General features: G+C 56.0%; 1 protein-coding gene across 2 annotated transcripts in view; it reads right to left on the reverse strand.

Moving 5' to 3' along the window:
- SCARA5 (scavenger receptor class A member 5) overlaps positions 1-16622 on the reverse strand; it is a 31655-nt gene extending 15033 nt beyond the window's left edge. The window contains exons 1-5 of one of the 2 annotated variants that reach the window (XM_085057226.1): positions 16398-16622; positions 15209-15330; positions 12720-12848; positions 6097-6765; positions 2663-2743 (exon numbers count right to left, since the gene is read on the reverse strand). In XM_085057226.1, coding sequence (XP_084913352.1) covers positions 2663-2743; positions 6097-6765; positions 12720-12848; positions 15209-15320 — 991 coding nt within the window. In that variant the 5' untranslated portion in view covers positions 15321-15330; positions 16398-16622. The remainder of the gene's footprint in view (positions 1-2662; positions 2744-6096; positions 6766-12719; positions 12849-15208; positions 15331-16397) is intronic. The other variant, XM_085057227.1, reaches the window with a different exon arrangement.
- Positions 16623-22629: the final 6007 nt, after the last annotated feature.

The following is a 22629-nucleotide window of genomic DNA, read 5'->3' on the forward strand; positions in this document are numbered from 1 at the left end:
GTAGATCTGGTCCTGGATCTGGTCCTGGATCTGAGTCTGCATCTGGACTCGGATCTGGATCAGGACCTGGAACTGATCCTGGACCTTGATCTGGAGCTGAATCCAGATGTGGATCTGGCCCTGGACCTGGATCTGGAACTGGACCTGGATCCACATGTGGATCTGGTCCTGGACCTGGTTCTGGAACTAGACTTGGACCCGGATAAGGACCTGAACCTGGATCCAGTTGTGGATCTGAACCTGGACCTGGATCTGAGTGTGCATCTGGACTTGGATCTGGATAAGGACCTGGACCTGATCCTGGACCTTGATCTGGAGCTGAATCCAGATGTGGCTCTGAACCTGGACCTGGACCTGATCCTGGAGCCCATCCTGGACCTGGATCCAGTTGTGGATCTGAACCTGGATGTGGTCCTGGATCTGAGTCTGCATCTGGCCTTGGATCTGGGTAAGGACCTGGAACTGATCCTGGACCTTGCCCTGGAGCTGAATCCAGATGTGGGTCTCACCCTGGACCTGGATCCAGTTGTGGATCTGGTCCTGGATCTGGGTCTGCAGCTGGCCTTGGATTTGGATTTGGACCTGGACCTGAACCTGATCCTGGATCCCAACCTGGACCTGGGGTGAGGAAAGGACTCCTGGAGCTGGCACCTGGTGGCACCTGGTGGCACCTGGGGACAATCCCACCAGAATGATCCATCAGGGATCATCCCAAGCCTGGGATTGGATCTGAATCTCCTCCAGGATCCCAGCCTGGATCAATCCATGTGGAAGGAGCCCTGGATTCCCTCGGCACTGCCCTCTCACCCTTCCTGGGCTGGGCTTTTCCAAACTTTGTCACGATTTTCCTCTGGTTTATGAGGAAAAAATCTGCCAGGAGGAATTCCAGCTCCAACTCTGGATTATCCGGAGCCCAAATCCATCCCTGCTGTGTCCATCCCGAGGAGGGATCAGGACCTGGATTTTTGCAGTCGGGCAGATTTGCCATGGAAAAGGGGATTTTTTAGGGATACACCTGCACCCGACCTTCTGAGATCCCACATCCCAAAAAACACCGGAGAAACACCTAAAAATCATGGCTTTTCCCACAATTCCTCCCGAAGGTGAACCCTCCCGGCATTGTTTTGTTTTTCTGTTTGAACAAGAAAAAAACGGGGGAAAAAAAAAGGAAAACCAAGGAAAAGAGCCAATATAGTTCCGAGGGTTGTTACACCCAAGGAAAACAACCATGAATTCCAGCGCCAGGAATTCCAGCTGGGGAGATCGGAACAGCTGGAGAGGCTGTCCGAGGGAGATCGGATTTCCAGGCTGGCCCTGCCTTGCTTGGGAAGGAGCGATCCCAAAATCCGAGGGTTTGAGCCCAAAGCAATCCCAGTGGGGCTGGGGCGCTGGAGCAGCCTCTGAGTCCTTGGAAAAGGAGATTCCAGGGATGGATCTGGGTCTGGATCAGGATCTAGGTCTGGATCAGGACCTGGAGGTCCTTCTGACATCCAGAGTCCTTGGAGCAGGACATTCCAGGGATGGATCTGGGTCTGGTCGTGGAGCTCCCTCTGACATCTGGAGCCCTATGGGGTGGGTTTGGAGCAGGGAATAACAGGGATGGGTCTGGACCTGGACCTGATCCTGGACCTGGACCCGGATTTGGGTCTGCATCTGGATTTGGATCCAGACCTGGATCTGGACCTGGTCCTGGACTTTGAACTAAACCTTGACCTGGATTTTACTCCAGACCTGGATTTGGATCCAGACTTGGACTTGGACTTGAAACCAGATCTGGACCTGGACCTGAGTCTGTACCTGGAGCTGGTCCTTGACCTGGACTTTGACCTGGACCTAGGCTTGGATTGGGATCTAGACCTGATCCTGCTCCTGGATCCAGACCTAGTGCTGGAACTGGCCCTGGATCTGGACCTTGATCTGCATCTTCTTCTGGATGTGGATGTGAACCTTGACCTGGCCCTCAGTGTGGACCTGGATGCAGATCTGGTTCTGGGCCTGGTTCTGGACCTTGAGCTGCACATGGACATGGACCTGGGTCCACATCTGGGTCTGGACCTGCACCTGGACCTGGTCCTGGAACTGGACTTAGATCTGGACCTGGTCTGGTCTTGAGTCTTGAACAGAACCTGAACTTGGACCTTGATATTGACATGAATCCAATGTTGGATCTGGATCTGGATCTGGGTCATGACCTGCATGTTGAACTTGATCTGGACCTGGATCTGGACCTTGACATGGACCATGGAATTCCTCCCAGAAATAATGGGATTAAGAAGGAGGTGGGAAAATTGACATCGGGAAAAACATCCCGGGAAAAGTCTGGGAGCCAAGGGGGATCCAGCAGCAATTCCAGCCCTGGTGCTCCGTTTGGGAATGGGGTGAACAATTCCTGCTCCAGCCTGGGTGGGAGATATTCCCAGATTTCCTGGAATCTGGGAATATCCACATGGATCCTCCCGGAGCTGAGTGGGTGATGACATTTTCCCCTCAAGGATCTGGGAGAGCAGATCCATCCCAGTGTCCTTCAGGACCAGGAAGTCCCAAGGGATGGGTCGGGAAGTCACCAGGAGTTGTCCCATCGGCTGTGGATCAGCCGGGTTATTCCGGGATGGGATTTTGGGGGATTTTGTGGGATCGCAGACACCGGGAATGTTCTCCTTACCTCGGAGGCCGGGAAGGCCGGGAAGGCCAGGCTCTCCCTCCATCCCTTCCGTGCCTCGGTCTCCCTTGGGTCCCGGCGGCCCTGGAACACAGCGGGAGGGTTGGAATCACATCCTGGATTTGGGAATGTGCGGCAGGACGGGGAGATCCGGGGATTGCCAAGGAACAGGAGCGAAGCAGGGATAAAAAATATGGAATTCCAGACAGGGTTCCACCAAAAAAATTCATCTGGAAGCTCCACCTTGAGCGTGACTCCAGGAAATTTCCTTTTGGCCAAAAATCAGGATATTCCCGATGAAATAATTGTAGGGAATCGAGCAAAATTTGCCTTTTGGGAATGCTCAGAGAATCCCGGAATTATTGGGGTTTGGGAGGGACTTTAAGGACCATCCATGGACAGGGTGATCCATTAGTCCAGGTGGGATGGGGATTCCTCTGGGAATTCCTTTGAGATTCCAGGGATTCCTTTGGGAATTCCTTTGAGATTCCAGGGATTCCTTCAGGAATTATGGAGATGATCTTTTAGGACGGGATTGGCAGCAGGATTTGGGAGGTTGGTTTTTGGGTGCAAAAATCCCGGGAATGAGCAAAAAAATCCCAACCCAATATTTTATCCCTGCAGCCTGCCAAGGGTCAAATCCCCACAGCTGAGAAAAATTTGGAGTCAAAACAACGGGAAGGAGGAGTTTGAAGAAAAAAAATAAAAAATGGGGAAAAAAATCTCCTGGGATAAGGAAAAACAGGGAGAACTGGGAAGGGTCATTCCCACCCATCCAGAGGGAGGATTGGGAATTGTTTTCCTGGAATTCCTAAAATCCAGGAACTCGGGAAGCTGAGAGGCAGTTGGGGTGATGGAAGAGCAGTGGTTTCCATGGATTGGGAATTGGGATCTGGGAATATTCTGTAGGGATCAGTGGGATCCAGAGTGGAATCCTGAGCCAGGGGAAAGCTGGGAAACTCCCGGGCTGGAGACGGTGAGGAGGATGGGAAATGTGGAATTCCTAGGAGAGGAGGATGGGAAATGTGGAATTCCCTGGTTGTCATTTCCCAGGGAATGAGAGGCTCCAGGGGCTGAGAGGGACTTGGGATCCTGGGAATGGATCCCACATCCTGGAAAAGAACTCCAGACCTTGGGAATGATCTCCAGATCCTGGGAATGAGCTCCAGACCCTGGGAATGGATTCCAGACCCTGGGAATGGACCCCAAAACCTAGGAATGGTCTCCAGATCCCAGGGATGGACCCCAGAACCTGGGAATGGATCTGAGACATGGAGATGAATTCCACACCCTGGGAATTTACTCCAAACACTCGGGATGGATCCTAGATCATGGAGATGGGCTCCAGACCCTGAGGATGGATTCCAGACCTTGGGAATGGACTCCAAATCCTGGAAATGGTCTCCAGATCCCTGGGAATGAATCCCAGATCTTGGGAATGGATCCCAGATCTTGGGAATGGGCTCCAGAAACTGGGAATGGACTTCAGACTCCAGGAATGGACCCCAGATCCTGGGAATGGTCTCCAGACCTTGGAAAAGTATTCCAGACCTTGGGAATGGACTCCAGATCGTGGGAATGGGCTCCAGAACTTGGGAATGGTCACCAGACACTGGGAATGGTCTCCAGACACTGGAAAAGGATTCCAGAGCCCGGGAATAGACACGTCCAGGGATGGGGCAGCCCCAGATCCCAGCAGGATCAGGAGTTTTCCGATGGATGGGACCTTCCTGTCACCCTCTGGAGCTGCTGGGATGCAGCACTTCCCACCCAGGGATCGGCGAATCCCGGGAATTCTCCAGTGACTCCCAAAATTCCTTCGTGTTGTCCCTCCCGAGCTGCAGGAGGTGCTTGGAGCACTCCTGGGGTGCTGGAGAGGAGCCTGGGGACATTCCCAGGCTGCCATTCCCAAATCCAGGATCCGGAATCCAGAGGCTGGAATAGCCGAGGATTTGGGAAGAAGCAAAACGGGATGAAACCATTCCCTGGGCCAATTCCAGCCGGGAACACGGCGGCCTCGCCCAAGGACATCTGGAGGTGGGATGGAGCCAGCTGGGCACGAGGATCCAGAAATTATCCACGGGATGGGGAGGGAGGGAAGCTGGGGGTGCCAGGAATGTGTCAGGGCTGATCGATCCCTCGGGAAGGGATTGGTTTTGGGACAACGCGATTGATTCCGGGGCTGGCTGGCTCTGATTGATGTCACCCCAGAGCAGGTGACATCATTCCCACGGGTGGGGAGGGAAAAGAGGGATGTGAGGAGGAGGGAAATGTGGGAACACCAAAGGGATTGGGGCAGGGAGATCCCAGCACCCCAAAACCAGGGATCGGGATCCCCCAGGGATGAGGGAAACTCCCCCAGGAGCTGTTGGAATTCCACGGGATTTTTCCTCTCCCTGGCACAGCATTCCCGGAGAAGCTGAGCTGCCCCTGGATCCCTGGGAGTGTCTGAGGAAAGCGTGGAGCAGCCTGGGATGGCGGGAGGTGTCGGGGTTGGAATGGGATGGGATTTGGGGTCCTTCCCACCCAAACCATTCCAGGATTTGGGAAGGGCTGAGGGTGGAAAAGGAGGAGAAGATGGGATGGGGGAAGTGATTTTCCCCATCATTTTTGAGGGAATCTCGGGAGCTTTCCTGCTAAACGTGGAATATTTGGAGACTCCAAGGGGATGGAGACACCTGAGCAGGGATGGACAGGGGGTGGCTTTGGGTTCTTCTTGACCGGAGAGACCTGGAGGGGCTGGAGGTGTCCAGGGAAGGGAATGGATTGGGAATGGGAATGGAATGGGAATCAGGAGTGGCTGAGGAAACTGGGAAAGGAGCTCAGCCTGGAGAAAAGGAGAATCCTGAGGGATCTTCTCCATCTCCAAAATTCCAGGAAAAGTTGGAGCCAGGTGGGAATCGGGATCTGCTCCCAGGCAACAAACTTGGAGAGCTTTTCCAACCTCAACCATCCCACGATTCTCCAACCCTTGCTGAATTGACCCACCACACCACGGACACCATTCCCACCACACCATGGACACCACACCACGGACACCATTCCCACCACACCACGGACACCATTCCCACCACACCACGGACACCATGGACACCACAGACACCATTCCCACCACACCATGGCATCATTCCCACCACACCATGGACACCATTCCCACCACACCACGGACACCATTCCCACCACAGACACCATTCCCACCACACCATTCTCACCACACCACAGACACCATTCCCACCACACCATTCTCACCACACCACAGACACCATTCCCACCACACCATTCTCACCACACCACGGACACCATTCCCACCACACCATTCCCACCACACCATGGACACCATTCCCAGCACACCATTCCCACCACACCATGGACACCATTCCCACCACACCATTCCCACCACACCATGGACACCATTCCCACCATCCCCAGCCGCTCACCGCGGATGACGGAGATGTTCCTCAGCGCCACGGACCGTTCCCAATCCTTCAGCCGCAGCTCCTCGGTGACGTTGCCCAGCAGGGCCAGCTCCAGCCTCAGCTGCCTCTCCATGGCCGCGTGCTCCACCCTCATCCTCCTCGTGTCCGTGCTGGCGTTGCCCAGCAGCCCCTGCAGGTCCCGCAGCCGGCCGTGCTGCACGCGCACGTCGTAGGAGAAGCTGCGGTTCATGGAATCCACCGCCCCGCCCAGCGCCGCCACCTGCTCGCCCAGCACCTCCAGCCGCCCGCCCAGGTGGCCCAGGAGCTGCTGGTGGTGCTCCAGGAGCAGCCGCGTGCCGTTGCCGTCCACGGAGAGCCGGGAGAGCTCCAGCTGGGCGGCGTCGCTCTGCTGCAGCAGGGAGTCCCAGAGGCGCGACACGGAGCGCTCCGTCTGGCCCGCCTGGCTCTGCAGGTTCCCCAGCAGGAGCTCCAGCCGCCGCAGCGACGCCGTCAGCATCAGCAGCGACTCCGAGTGGTTCTGCAGGAGGTCCTGGAGGCGCCAGAGGTGCTCCAGGAGGTCTCCCCTGGGAAGGGGGAGCTGCAGCTGGAGCTCCCGGATGGTCTCGTTGAGCCGGTGGACTTTTCCCAGCAGCGCCTTCAGCTCCTCGGGAGACGGCTGGGGCCGGGAAACTGGGATGGAGGAGAGTGGTGGGAAGTTGGGAGAAGATCCGGGATGTGGGAGATTCCCGAGGGGTGAGGATCATTCCCATGGTGCCCAGAGGTGGAATTCCCACCCCAACCCCCAAAAGGTTCAGCCCCTCCTGGAATCCTAGGCTGGAGGAGGAGTGCTGGAGAATCCTGGAATGCTTTGGGTGGGAAAGGATCCTAAATCCTATCCCATTCCAACCCCAACACCTCCCACGATCCCAGGGGGATCCAAATCCATCCCTGGACATTCCCAGGGATCCAGGGGCAGCCACAGCTTCCCAGGGAATTCCAGCCCAGCCGGGAATCCCTTCCCAAATCCCAAGCAATCTCCCCTTTCCCAGGGAATTCCCTCCATTCCCAGCTCTCCCAGCCTGAGGTTGGATCCATCCTGGGAAGGAATTTCGGGATCGAGGAGCTTCCCTGGGAATCTCGGCACTCCAGCAAGGATCTCCCTGCCCTTTGCCATCCCCGAATTCCAGCAAAATCCCTCTGGGTGGATTCCGAGTGTCCTTGATCCCAGAATTCCAGAATGGTTTGGGATCCATGGAGCTTCAATCCAATCCCATTCCCACATTTCTCATGATCCCAGGGGGATCCAAATCCATCCTCGGACATTCCCAGGGATCCAGGGGCAGCCACAGCTTCCCTGGGAATTCCAGCCCAGCCAGAAATTCCTTCCCAAATCCCAACAAATCTCCCCTTTCCCACTGGGAAGCCATTCCCTGTTTCCCATTCCTTTTCCCAGATCCCTCTCCAGCTCTCCTGGAGCTCCTGGAAAGCTCTGGAAAAGGCTCTGAGCATTCCCTGGATTTCAGGGTTTTCCTGGAGCTGCATCCCACGGGATTTGCCAAGAACCACAACCTCAGCCTGGAGCCATCCCAGCAGCTCCATGGAATCCCAAAATCCTGGAATGCTTTGGGTGGGAAGTGACCTTCAATCCCATCCCAACCCCAACACCTCCCACAATCCCAGGCTGCTCCAATCCCGTCCAACCTTTCCTTGGACACTCGCAGGGACACTGGGATAGAGATGTCCCTGCAAGGTGTCACCTGCCTCGGGAAGGAAAACCAAGGTGACACCAGATTTTCCAGCTGGTTCCCGACATTCCGGAGCTCTGCCAGGGCTTTTCCCTGCTCCAAACAGACCCAATCCCAACTTCTTCCCACCCGGAGCTTTGGACTGAGTGTTTACAGCCAGGTTTCCCTCCTGGATGCAAATCCTGGATCCGAGCTCAGCCCTTGGCTCCCAGATTTCCTCGGAGCTGGGTGTGGTTTGCCGGCAGCTGCCAAGAGCCACATCCCAAAAATCCGGGGCTGCCAGGGCTCTTCCCGAGGGACAAACCCACCCAGCTCCGGAGTGTCCACATCCCACATCCCAGGGTTTCCAGGGCTGTTTTTAAGAGAGGAAACCCATCCCAGTTCCAGAATATCCCTATCCAGGGAATGCCAGGGCTCTTCCCGAGGGAAGGAAACCCATCCCAGCTCTGGAGCATCCACATCTCCCACCCCGAGGCTTCCAGGGCTCTTCTTGAGGGAGGAAACCAACTTCAGCTCAAGAGTATCCACATCCCACATCCCGGGGTTTCCAGGGTTCCTCCCAAGGGAGAAACCTAATCCAGCTCCAGCACATCCATGTCTTCCATCCCGGGAATGCCAGGGCTCTTCCCAGGATGGGAAACCCACCCCAGCTTCGGGGTATCCATATCCAGGGAATTCCAGGGCTCTTCCTGTGGGACAAACCCATCCCAGCTCTGAAATATCCACATCTCCCACATCCCAGGGTTTCCAGGGCTGTTTTTAAGAGAGGAAACCAAGCCCAGCTCCAGAATATCCCTATCCAGGGAATTCCAGGGCTCTTCCCGAGGGAGAAATCCATTGCAGCTCTGGAGTATCCACGTCTCCCATCCCAGGTTTCCAGGGCTGTTTTTAAAAAAGGAAACCAAGCCCAGCTCTGGAATATCCACATTTCCCATCCCAGGGTTGCCAGGGCTCTTCCCGAGGGACAAACCTCACCCTGGCTCCAGAGCATCCAGATTCTGCATCCCAGGGATTTCACCCGAGGAAGGAAAATCACCCAGACTCAGGATCATCCTCATCCCACATCCCAGGGTTTCCAGGGATCTTCCCAAGGGAGTAAACCCATGCTAGCTCTGGAGCATCCACATCTCCCACCCCAGGGTTTCCAGGGCTGTTTTTAAGAGAGGAAACCCATCCCAGTTCCAGAATATCCCTGTCCAGGGGCTGCCAGGGCTCTTCCCGAGGGAAGGAAACCCATCCCAGCTCTGGAGCATCCACATCTCCCACCCCGAGGCTTCCAGGGCTCTTCTTGAGGGAGGAAACCAACTTCAGCTCAAGAGTATCCACATCCCACATCCCGGGGTTTCCAGGGTTCCTCCTGAGGGAGAAACCTAATCCAGCTCCAGCACATCCATGTCTTCCATCCCGGGAATGCCAGGGCTCTTCCCAGGATGGGAATCCCACCCCATATCCCATATCCAGGGAATTCCAGGGCTCTTCCTGAGGGACAAACCCATCCCAGCTCTGGAATATCCACATCTCCCACATCCCAGGGTTTCCAGAGCTCTTCCCAAAAGAGAAACCAGCTCCAGCTCCAGAGTATCCAGATCCTGCATCCCAGGGATTTCACCCAAGGAAGGAAAACCACCTGGACTCAGAACCATCCTCACCCCAGGGCTCTTCCCAAGGGAAGAACCTCATCCTGGCTCTGGACCATCCACATCCCAAATCCTGCATCCCACATTCCGGGGACACTGGGAATCCCAAGGTGATAAACCTAACCCAGCTCTGGATCATCCACATCCCAAATCCCGAGGTTATTCCAAGGGAGAAATCCCACCCCAGCTCCGGATCATCCACATCCCAAATCCCACATTCTGGGGCCACCAGGAATGCCAAGGGAGAAATCCCACCCCAGCTCCAGATCATCCACATCCCAAATCCCACATTCCGGGGCCACCAGGAATCCCAAGGCGATAAACCTAACCCAGCTCCGGATCATCCACATCCCAAATCCCGAGGCTATTCCAAGGGAGAAATCCCACCCCAGCTCCGGATAATCCACATCCCAAATCCCGAGGTTATTCCCAAAGGAGAAATCCCACCCCAGCTCTGTATCCCCCTGGCAGGGAATTCCAGACCCCAACCTTTCCTGCTCCCAGAATTTCAAGCCGGGATTTGGAGAGGAAAGCTGGGAATTTGAGGAAGGCAGCTCCACCAGTAACACCCAGTAAATCCCAGTCCCAAATCCCAAAAACGTTGTTCCAGGCAGGGGAATATCAGGCAAGGGAATATTCCTCAGCCTCAGGCTGGGAGGCTCCAAGCCAAGCCCACAGAAATAATGGGAATTTCTTTTCCTCCAATAAAATCAATGATTCCCATTGTTCTTCAAGCTTGGGATGGAGCAGAGCCGGGCTGGCAGCTCAGCCCTGGAATTCCATGGAGGAGAAATGGAGATGTTTGGATGGAATTTAAATCCTGGGAGTGAGGAGAGGGCGGGAGTGGCTCATGGACCCCCAGGAATAGGGATACTGGGAGCACTGGGAGCACTGGGAGCACTGGGAAAGGGACTGGGAGGACCTGGGAAATGGGAACTGAGCGTTTTATGGAATCCTGGAATGGTTTGGGTGGGAAGGGGCATGGAAAAGTCATCCCATTCCACAAATCTCTAATCCCAGGTGGATCCAAATCCATCCTCGGACATTCCCAGGGATCCAGGGGCAGCCACAGCTTCCCTGGGAATTCCAGCCCAGCCAGCAATTCCTTCCCAACATCCCAACAAATCTCCCCTTTCCCACTGGGAAGCCATTCCCAGCTCTCCTGGCCCCTCCAGCCCTTTTCCCGAACCCCTCTCCAGCTCTCCTGGAGCTCCTGGAAAGCTCTGGAAAAGGCTCTGAGCATTCCCTGGATTTCACAATTTTCCTTGAATCCCACAGGATTTGCCTGCTGGGAGACAGAACCCCATGGAGCCATCCCAGCATCTCCAGGGAATCCCAAAATCCTGGAATGGTTTGGATGGGAAGTGACCTTCAATCCCATCCCATCCCAACCCCAACACCATCCCAGGCTGCTCCGATCCCATCCAACCTGGGATGAGGTTCTTCCAGGCACTGGGAGCATCTTTACAATCCCTGTCCGTGAATCCCATGGGTTTTCCCAGAATTCCCACCATTCCCAGGTGGTTCCTTGGATTTTGGGCACTGACCCTTTTCCCCTCCAGATCCCAAACAATTCCTGGCCAAACCCATCCCAAAATATTCCAGGTGCAGGTCGGACAGGGCTTGGAGCAGCCTGGGATAGCAGAAGGTGTCCCTAGGGAATCCGAGATCCTTCCCACCTGAACCATTCCGTGATTCCATCTGTCCCTTTTTCCCTGGATAGGAGATGAAGCTGGAAAGAAATTCCCAGCTCCGTGTTTGTCTCCAGGATCCCAAAATGGGATTTTCCCTGGGAAATCTGAGCCCTGCGGTACTCAAGGTGTCCATGAACATTCCCAGTTTTCCGAGCTCCAGCACCTGAGGCTGTTTCCCTGGAATTCCCAGCTGGATGTGATCCCTTCATCCCACACCATCCCATGGTTTTCCAGCTGGGATAAAACCCCTGGACACCCCCAGAAAGCTCCAAATTCCAGATTTGGCTTCATCCAAATCCACAGGTTTGGCTGCAAATTCCAAACCTCCAGAAAGCTCCAAATTCCAGATTTGGCTTCACCCAAATCCACAGGTTTGGCTGCAAATTCCAGACCTCCCGAAATCTCCAAATTCCAGATTTGGCTTCACCCAAATCCACAGGTTTGGCTGCAAATTCCAGACCTCCAGAAAGCCACAACCACAGAGACGATTTCCCCAATTTCCCTGATTTCCCTGATTTCCCCAGTTTTCCCAATTTCCCCAGTTTCCCTCTTCCCTGCGCCTCCCTTTCCCAAGATTCCAGGCGACACCCTGGTGGTGAATCAATTTTCCCGGGGTTTTCCTGGAACCCCACCAGCTCCGGGAGGTGGGAATGGGAAGATTCCCGGTGCCAGAGGTTGTTGTTGTTGTTTTTCCTGGAGCTGCAGCCCGGAGTTTGTCCCGAATCCATGGCATTCCTCGCTCCGGGATCCGCCGGCCAACAACAACAACATCCAAACAATGCGGGAGAGCAGAGCTCAGAATTCCTGCAAAACCTTCTCCGGCCTTTCCCGGCCCTCGGAGAGCAGCGAGGGGGATTTGGGGATGGAAAAAGGGGGAAAAATCCTTTCCTGCCATGGATAACGGGATAAACTCCGGGTGGGAATGAGGAGCTGATCCGTGGAGGTGACACTTCCCACCCATCGAGGGGGATTGGGGGTTAAACCGGGAATTTCCCAAATTTTGACAGGAGGGGGATGAGCCTGAGGGGGATTGGGGGTTAAACCGGGAATTTCCCAAATTTTGACAGGAGGAGGATGAGCCTGAGGCGGCGCAGATCCCATGGAATGTGAGGATGGGATGAGCTGGAATTCCCGAGGGGCTGGAGGGAATTACAGCCATTCCCAGGGGTTTTGCCATCCCAAAAATTTGGGGAAGGGGAGGCAGGAGCGCTGGGATGTGCCAGGAGAATTCCCTGCCTGCATCCCACAGTTCATCCTTATCCCAGGAAACCTCCCACGGGAAATCAGGAACAATTCCAGCTCTGAGCACAGAATTCCCAAACCTCTCCAGAACCTCAGCATTCCCAGCACTCCATCCCCAATCCTGCAGCAATTCCAGCTTTCCGGAGATCAAATCCCAAACTGCTCCAGATGTTCCATGTGGAACAGGAATGGGAAATCCCAAGGAACTCCAAGCTCCTTGGAGTCCTGCTGGATCCCAACTTTTCCCACCCCTGGATTGCCTGGAAAACCCTCCAGAGGAGGAATTCCGAGCAGAAGGATCCCGGGAGGATCCGGCCCAGCCTCACCTGCCAGGATGAAGATTCCCACCAGGATGAGGAGGACGAGGAGGTAAAGTCCTCCCACGGAATATTTCAGCGCCGCCACGGAGCTCAGCCGGCCGCAGCATCCGGAGGGTTTCGTTTTCCGGCTGGGATCTGCGGGATACAGCGGGACGGGGGTTCATGGAATGTTGGGAAGGGTTGGGATCATCCCTGGGAATGTCCAAGGAAAGGCTGGATGGGGATTGGAGCAATCTGGGATGGCAGGAGGTGTTGGGGTTGGAATGGGATGGGATTTGAGGTCCTTTCCCAGCAAAACCATTCCGGGATTTTGGGATCCCATGGAGCTGCTGGGATGGCTCCGGGCTGGGATTCCAGACAAATCCCATGGGATGCAGCTCCAAGGGAAACCCTGAAATCCAGGAAACCCTCGGAGCATTTTCCAGAGCTTTCCAGGGGCTCCAGGAGAGCTGGAGAGGGATTTGGGATCTTGGGATGGAGGGATGGGAGACAGGGAATGGCTTCCCAATGGGAAAGGGGAGATTTCTTGGGAAGGAATTCCTAGCTGGGCTGGAATTCCCAGGGAAGCTGTGGGATCGAGCTGCTCCTTGGAATTCCGGCCACGGAACCGATGGATTGAGGAGATCCCAGCATTCCAGGGATTCTTCCCACGGCATCCCAATCCTTCCCGAGCTCCACGGGAGCAGTCAGAGCTATTTGGGAAAACCTCCGGCCGGGAAAGGGTTACACCGGGCGGATCCCAAAAACCAGCGCGGCTCTGGAGCTCCGGGAATGATCTCCGGGACGGAGCTCGGGGCGATGCTGCAGCCCAGGTGGGACAGGGATGCTCCATCTGGATCTCATCCCGGAGCTCCTCCGGGATGGGCAGAGCGGTGTTGTTTTCCTGCCGCTCGCACTCCCAGCGCCTCCCGGGACACTCCGGGGGGAGCTGGCGCCTCTCCCCGATCCACCCACTCCCATTCCCGGCCCTTGGAAGCGCCTCGGGCCGGCAGGGAAGGGATCCAAGGAAAAGCGAGCATTTCCTGCCCCTGCCCAGGCTCCGGGGAGCGCAGCCGCGACCCGCCCGCCGATCGGGCAGAACTCTCCCCAAAACCCTGGAAAAGGGTCGGGAATGTTGTTCCTGGGAAAGCTTGGACACCTCTCCCGAGGGATCCTCAGCGCCAGGGGTTGTTTTCCGTGAATCCAGGCGGGATCTGGGTGGTCTCGTCCTCAGGGACCCTTCCCAAAAATCTTGTTCCAGAGAGCTCTCCCGTGGGATTTGGGCTCCCTGCGGGGTTGGCTTGTTTTGGGATGAGTTCTGGATGCGCCCTGGGAATTCCGGGCGGCTTTCCACAAAATTCCCGAGGAATTGGAGAATTCCTCCCGAGGAATTGGAGGAAATCCAGCCCTTTCCCAGTGCAAGGGAATTGCTGGGAATGCTGGGATCGGGCCGGGAGGGATCCAGCTCGTCCTTCCCGGCTTTTCCAGCTGTTTGCCGCTGGATGGGAACAGCAGGGTTCCCTGCGGGGAGCTGGGAAGAGGCAGGAGCTGGGATGGGAATTCCCATGGGAATGGGATCAACCCTCAGGGATTTCCCCCTCTGGATGGGAAATTCAACCTCTGGATCACAGCTGTTCCTATCCCGGGGTGGAAAAATCCCTCAGCTCCCCTTGGAATCTCCCCCAGGAGCTCCTTGCATCCTGCAGCATTCCCAGAAGGAATTTCTCTGGAGCTGGATGTTCCCAGCTCAGTCAGTGCCTCTCAATCCTCCCAGCCAGCAATTCCTTCCCAAAATCCCAACAAATCTCCCCTTTCCCACTGGGAAGCCATTCCCTGTCTCCTGTTCCCTCCAGCCCTTTTCCCAAATCCCTCTCCAGCTCTCCTGGAGCTCCTGGAAAGCTCTGGAAAAGGCTCGGAGCATTCCCTGGATCCTTCCCTTCTCCAGCTGAGCATTCCCAGCTCTCCCAGCCTGAGATTGGATCCATCCCCATCCCAACTCCTCTCTAGAAGGAGTTTCAGGATCGAGGGGATTCACTTGGAATCTTGGGATTTCAGGAAGGATCTCCTTTCCCTTTTCCATCCCCGACTTCCATAAAAATCCCTCTGGTTGGATTCAGACTGTCCTTGATCCCAGAATCATGGAATGGTTTGGGTGGGAAAGGACCTTAAATCCCATAAATCCCATTCCAACCCCAGAACCTCCCACAATCCCAGGGGGATCCAAATCCATCCTCGGACATTCCCAGGGATCCAGGGGCAGCCACAGCTTCCCTGGGAATTCCAAATTCCATCCCAGCCCCTCCCCAGGACACACCCCGGTGGAAATCCATCCCCATTCCCAGCAGGAATCCTGCCTGGAGCCCAGAGCTGAGCACGGAGCTCATTCCAGACCCCTCTGACTGCGTGGAGCCAAATTCGGAGTTCCTTCCTGACCAGTCCAAGCTCCCGGGAGCTCCCCATGCTCCCAATTTTCCCCAGGGATCCAGAGGTGGATCCAGAGGTGGATTTGCCCTCACCGTCCTCGCAGAGGTTCAGCTTGGAGAGGCTCCTTCCCTCAAAAGGCTCCTCCAGGACGGATCCGTTCTCCCGCTCCGAGAAGGTGTGCAGATACATGGCTTTGCTCTCCATCCTGCCGGAGCTGCCAGAGAAAAACGGGAATATCAGACAGGGTTTGGTGGATCCCAATGGATCTGGGATAATCCACAGGGATGGAGCAGGTGAGATCCCAGCTCTGGTTCCTGATCCAACATCAGTCACGGAGCTGCTCCGAGGGCTGGGAGAGCTGGGAATGCTCAGCTGGAGAAGGGAAGGATCCAGGGAATGCTCAGAGCCTTTTCCAGAGCTTTCCAGGAGCTCCAGGAGAGCTGGAGAGGGATCTGGGAAAAGGGATGGGAAACAGGGAATGGCTTCCCAGTGGGAAAGGGGAGATTTGTTGGGATTTTGGGAAGGAATTGCTGGCTGGGCTGGAATTCTCAGGGAAGCTGTGGTTGCCCCTGGATCCCTGGGAATGTCCAAGAAAAGTTGGATGGGTTTGGAGCAGGGACACAGATCCATGGGCTCTTTTCCCTGGGATTGTAGTGTCTCTGATAACACTGGGGTTTTTCACCCCCCAGCAGCAATCCCAGCTCCCGATCCCAAACTTCCAACAGGAAAATCTCATCCAGGAATCCCGGAGGGATCTCTCAGCCCTCACCTGGGGGGGACCGGGGTGGGAGAATCCCCGTGGGAATTGGGGAATTGGGACAGGAGCATCCCGGGGGAACCGGGATATGGGATTTGGGATAGGAGCATCCCGGGGGAACCACGGCAGGAACATCTCCCGGGAATTCGGGGCTGGAGCATCCTCCGGGGAAATAGGGACAGGGGAACCGGGATAGGAACCGGCGGCACCGGGACAGGGGGAATCGGGAGAGGAATTCGGGATGGAGCCATCCCCGGGAGAACCGGGACTGATGGGTTCGGGAACACCCCCAACACAAAACAACACCCCCCAACACAAACACCACCACCCCCCAACCACAACACCAACCACCCCCCAACCACAACACCAACCACCCCCCAACCACGACCGGACCATCCCCGGCCGAACCGGGACTCAGGGATTCCGGACCATCCCGGCCTAACCGGGCCCGGCACATCTCCCTCCCCGCCACCCGCGGGTCCCTCCATCCCTCTCCCCTCCCGTGTCGCGCTGTCCCCACTCACCGCGCCTCCCGTGGCCTCTCCCCGCTATCCCCTCAGTCCCCGGGCTGTGCCCCGGCAGTGACCGGGCCGGGAGCCCGCGGCCAGCGGGGGAATCCCCCGGGCTGAGCGGTGGCTCCGCGGGGGCGCGGAGGGGCTCGGCAGCCTCCCATGGGTGGGGGTCCCGGCTGGGGAGCGGGGCCGGGGCTGGGAGCGCGGCCGGCCCGGAACGGCGACTTTTGTAGGCGGGGAAGGGAGCGGGGCCGGGCTGGCCGGGCTGTCCCCGCCTCCTGCCGCCCCTCCGCCCACCGGGGCCGTTCCGGTGCTCCGGAGCTCGAGAGCCCGCCCCGGGCCCGGCCGGCCGCCGGGAGACACCGGGGAGGGAGCGGCCAGCGGGGAAAACGGGGCTGGAGCGGCCCGGGATAGGGACCGGGATAGGGACCGGGATAGGGACCGGGATAGGGACCGGGATAGGGACCGGGATAGGAGGGACAGGGATTGGAGAATCTCCCGGGGTACCGGGATAGGAGAATCCCCGGGGGAGCCGGGATAGCAGGGACCGGGATAGGATAATCTCCCGGGACAAACGAGGCTGGAACGTTTCCCGAGGGTACCGGCAGAAGGGAAACTGGGATAGGAGTATCCCGGGAGTATCGGGACTGGGAAAACTGGGATAACCGGGATAGGAGCATCTCCTGGAAACCGGGACAGGAAAATCCACCGGGAAATCAGGTCATGGATGAGGGAATCGCGGCTGGAATATTCCCGGAGGAACCGGGAGGGGAGGAATCGGGATTGGAATATTCCCGGGAGAACAGAGAGAGAGGAAATCGTGGCTGGAATATTCCCGGGGGAAGCAGAGGCTGGAGAATCCCCCCCGAGCTCTCTCCTTGGAAAAGGGCGGAGTTTTCCCTGGAATTCCCATCCCGGAATTTCCCTGGAATTCCTTGTCCCAGCTCCGGGGGATTCCCATCCTTTCCCTCCCTTTCCCGACCAGCAGGAAGAGCCAAAAAGGGAAATATTTTATTGGATTGGATTGATTGGATTTCGGGAGATTTCAGCGGAATTGAGCTTTTCCTCCTCCTCTGTCCCCATCCATGGATTTTTTTCTGGGATGGGTCCTGGCTGGATTCCCTTCCCAGCCAAACCATTCCAGGATGCGACAATTCCAGGAGGAATTCCTCTCCCCAGGGCTTTCCGGGCGATGTTTTCCTGCAGGAATCTGTCTCCAAGTTTGGTGTTTTTACGGAAAACCCCAAAGCCAGACGCTGCATTGGCATTCCCAGGAATTTTCGGATGGAATTTGGATCCAGGATAAAACAATTATTTTCCGTGATTTCCCCCCAATCCCCTCTCCAGCTCTGCCACCCCGATTTTCCAGCCCCAGCGATCTCCCGGCGCCAATCCCACCCCAGCAGGGACTCCTGGAGCTCCCAGGGCTGCAATTCCCGAGCTCCTGGTGCCACCTAAAGGCCTCGATCGGGATTGGCGAAAATCCCTGAAAAAGCCCCAAATTCCTCCCTGGGAATCCAACATTTGAACTCGGAGCTCTCCGAGAGGCAAAGGAGGATTTGGGATCGCCCGTTCCGGGTGGGAACATCCCTGAAGCCTCAGAGGGATTTCGGGATCAGATCCTGGTCCTGCCTGCCCGGGGAGCCCTGAGAGTGAATCTTCCCATTAACGACCCCAAAGAATTCCTCCATCCCTCGTGGGGTTTCCTTTATTTTCCTCCTCTTCCCGATTTTTTCCGAGATTTTTCTTCCTCTTTTTGTTTAAATTTTTTTCTGTTTTTCCCCCGTTTTGTTGCCTTCATTCCCACCTTTCCTTTCCTTTCCTTTCCTTTCCTTTCCTTTCCTTTCCTTTCCTTTCCTTTCCTTTCCTTTCCTTTCCTTTCCTTTCCTTTCCTTTCCTTTCCTTTCCTTTCCTTTCCTTTCCTTTCCTTTCCTTTCCCTTCCCTTCCCTTCCCTTCCCTTCCCTTCCCTTCCCTTCCCTTCCCTTCCCTTCCCTTCCCGAAGAGCCGACATGTCCCGGGTGACAATGGTGACATTGCCGGAGGTGTCCCGGGGGAGGAAGGGACGAGAGGGCAGCGGGAGATGGATGGGAGGAGGAGAGAGATCCCGGGAGCTGCTGTGCCTCTGGGGTGTCCCGGGAGATCCCGACGGGAAGATGTCCCCAAGCTGTCCCTGTGCACTGTCCCGAGACATTCCCAAAGTGAAGATGTCCCCGAGCTGTCCCTGTGCACTGTCCCGGGAGATCCCGACGGGAAGATGTCCCCAAGCTGTCCCTGTGCACTGTCCCGAGACATTCCCAAAGTGAAGATGTCCCCGAGCTGTCCCTGTGCACTGTCCCGGGAGATTCCCGAAGGGAAGATGTCCCCGAGCTGTCCCAGCGGGAACAGAAGCCTCTGGAAGATTTACTCTCCCACATCTCCCCATGGGAAGAGCAGAGGGAGACAGAATTGTCCTCGGAGAGGGGTGGCAGTGGCACGCAGCTGTCCCCAGGGGCAGAGCCCAGAGATGTCCCCAGAGATGTCCTCAGAGGTGTCCCCAGCCCCAGCGCTGTTCCCAGAGCTGTCCCAGGGTCAGAGTCCCCAGCCCCTGCACTGTCCCCAGAGCTGTCCCCATCCCCAGAGCTGTCCCCAGAGGTGTCCCCAGGGGCAGAGTCCCCAGCCCCTGCACTGTCCCAGCCGGACGGTGTCACCTGCAGCCCTGGGGACAAAACCCCGGGCCCAGCGGTGCAGGAGCAGCCCCAGCCCCGGGGAGCAGCAGGGGACAGTAGTGGGGACAGCAGGGGACAGTGCTGGGGACAGCAGGGGACAGCGAGGAGGAGATCCCGGACTGTGACATGCCCTGGGAGTCCAGCAGTGACTCGGAGCTGTCCCAGCTTGAATGGGACATGGAGCCAGAGCTGTCCCCAGGGGGAAGGTGACACAGAGTCAGAGCTGTCCCCAGGGGCACAGCACAGAGCCCCAGGGCTGTCCCAGTGCCACAGTGTCACCTTCAGCGCCAAAGCCTTGAGCCCAGGGATGCAGGAAGAGCTTTCTGAGCGGGAAGAGGAGGACGAGGCCGAGCTGTCCCCTGGGGAAGGTGACACAGAGGCAGAGCTGTCCCCGGGGGAAGGTGACACAGAGGCAGAACTGTCCCCGGGGGAAGGTGACACAGAGGCCGAGCTGTCCCCGGGGGAAGGTGACACTGAGGCAGAGCTGTCCTCGGGGGAAGGTGACACAGAGGCAGAGCTGTCCCAGGGGGAAGGTGACACAGAGGCAGAGCTGTCCCCAGGGGAGAAGCCAAGAGCTCCGGGAAGTGTCCGACTGGGAAGAACACCTCGGGCAAGGCCTTTGGCGTACTCCAGCCGGGAAGGTGACAGCGAGCAGGAGCTGCTGCAGGAGCCGTCGGGAGCACCGGCGGGATCGGGATGAAAGCCCTGGCCGCGGAGGAGGACGAGCGGGACGAGCTGAGCGTCCTGGAGCTGCCCCTGGAAGCTGTCCCGGCGGCGGTGGGGCTGCCGGTGCCTTCCCCGCGGGAGGAGCACCGAGCACCGGAGAGCCCGGGGCGTTCACGGATGGAGCACCGGAGAGCTCGGGGCGTTCCCGGGTGGAGCACCGGAGAGCCCGGGGCGTTCCCGGGTGGAGCACCGGAGAGCCCGGGGCTTTCCCGGGTGGAACACCGAGCACCGGAGAGCCCGGGGCGTTCCGGGGTGGAGCACCGGAGAGCCCGGGGCGTTCCCGGGTGGAGCACCGAGCACCGGAGCCTCACAGCAGCCCAGAGCCGCAGGAACGGCCGCACAGCCCGGGGCATTCCCCTTTCCCTTTCCCCCCCCCCCCCCCCCCCCCCCCCCCCCCCCCCCCCCCCCCCCCCCCTTCCCTTCCCCGCTGTCCCTGCCTGGCAGCAGCCGAGCAGCAGCACCGGGCACGGCCATGGCCGCGGCTCCAGAGCCCCTCCGGCCCCGCGGGGCTGCCAACCCACGGCAGCCAAACACGCGTGGGGAACAAATCCGCGGCGGGGAGAAGATGGAGAGGAGGGAGAGCAAGGGATGGAGGACATGGAGACCAAGAGATGAGGAAGACCAAGAGATGAAGGCCATGGAGACCAAGAGATGAAGGCCATGGAGACCAAGAAATGAGGAAGACCAAGAGATGAAGGCCATGGAGACCTAGACGTGAAGGAGATGAAGACCAAGAGATGAAGACCATGAAGAGAAAGACAGAGATGAGGAAGACCAAGAGATGAAGGCCATGGAGACCACGAGATGAAGAAGACGAAGAGATGAAGGCCATGAAGAGAAAGACAGAGATGAGGAAGATGAAGAGATGAAGGCCATGGACACCAAGAGATGAAGACCAAGAGATGAAGGCCATGAAGAGAAAGACAGAGATGAGGAAGATGAAGAGATGAAGGCCATGGAGACGAAGAGATGAGGAAGACCAAGTGATGAAGGCCATGGAGACCAAGAGATGAAGGCCATGGAGACAAGGCAAAGGTGGAGATCATATGAAGATGGTGAAGTCAGTGACAAAAATGAAGACCATGATGATGAAGATGAAGACGGTGAAGACAATGACAATGACGAAGATGATGGCAAAGATGAAGACAATGATGAAGTCAAAGAAGTCAATGAACACAATGATGAAGACAATGATAAAGACAAAGATGATGAAGTCAAAGTTGAAGAAGATGATGAAGATGATGAAGACGGAGATGAAGAAGACAAAGATGATGATGAAGATAATGAAGATGAAGAAGAGGAAGAAGAATAATTTAAAGATGTATAGAAGATTAAGAATAAGAATAAGAATAAGAATAATAAGAATGTAGCAAAGTGTACAAGAAGAGGAATAAGATTAAGAATGTTAAAATCCATAGAGGAAGATGAAGGATAAGAATTTGAAAATATGTAGAATAGGAATGGTAACAGGAATAAGAATTTAGAAAACTAGTGAAGAAGATGAGGAGTAAGAATTTAGAAATCCATAGAAGAAGAAGAGGAATAAGAATAAGAATTTAGAAAAGCAGTGAAGAAGATGAGGAACAAGAATTTAAAAAACTATTAAAGAAGAAAAGCATAAGGATGATAATTTAAAAATCCATAGAAGGAGAAAAGATGAAGCAGAGTAGTGTGAATAAGGAGATTAAGAATAAGAAGAACAATTTAAAATTCCATAAATGAAGATAAAATGTAGTGATTAAGTTAAATTAGAAACTAATTTCCATTTGTTACAAACTGTACATTTATATTGCAGTATAGGATATAAACCCACGGATTTTCAATAGGTTGAACAGAGCAGAGTTCAAATTCCTGAGGAATTTCCCAATTTTCCAATAAAATCGGTGAGGCACAAGCAGAGTCTGCAGCTTTGCTCTCTGTCTCTCCTCTCCATGGATGGATTTCCTCCTCAGTGCCCGGGAGAGCCGCGGGAGCAGCTCAGCGCAGCGGGAACCGGGAGAGTGCCGGGAAATCGGGAAAGGTTGGACCAGCGGGATCGGGATCTGCTCCGGGAGTGGGATAATAATGGGATAATGGAATGATGGGAAATGGGAAAGGTTGGAGCCATTGGGATCAGGATCTGCTCCGGGAATGGGATAATGGGATAATGGGAAAGGTTGGAGCCACTGGGATCGGGATCTGCTCCGGGAATGGGATAATAATGGGATAATGGGAAAGGTTGGAGCCATTGGGATCGGGATCTGCTCCGGGAATGGGATAATGGGAAAGGTTGGAGCCATTGGGATCGGGATCTGCTCTGGGAATGGGATAATGGGATAATGGGAACTGGGAAAGGTTGGAGCCATTGGGATCGGGATCTGCTCCGGGAATGGGATAATGGGATAGAACTGGGAAAGGTTGGAGCCATTGGGATCGGGATCTGCTCCGGGAATGGGATAATGGGATAATAATAGGATAATGGGAACCGGGAAAGATTGGAGCCATTGGGATCAGGATCTGCTCTGGGATAAGGGGATAATGGGAACTGGGAAAGGTTGGAGCCATTGGGATCGGGATCTGCTCCAGGAATGGGATAATAATGGGATAATGGGATAGAAATGGGAAAGGTTGGAGCCATTGGGATCGGGATCTGCTCCGGGAATGGGATAATAATGGGATAATGGGAACCGGGAAAGGTTGGAGCCATTGGGATCAGGATCTGCTCCAGGAATGGGATAATGGGATAATGGGAAAGGTTGGAGCCATTGGGATCGGGATCTGCTCCGGGAATGGGATAATAATGGGATAATGGGAACCGGGAAAGGTTGGAGCC

Source organism: Lichenostomus cassidix, chromosome 3, assembly GCF_008360975.1.
Source record: "Lichenostomus cassidix isolate B80296 chromosome 3, HeHo_3.0, whole genome shotgun sequence".
Classification (NCBI taxonomy): Eukaryota; Metazoa; Chordata; class Aves; order Passeriformes; family Meliphagidae; genus Lichenostomus; species Lichenostomus cassidix.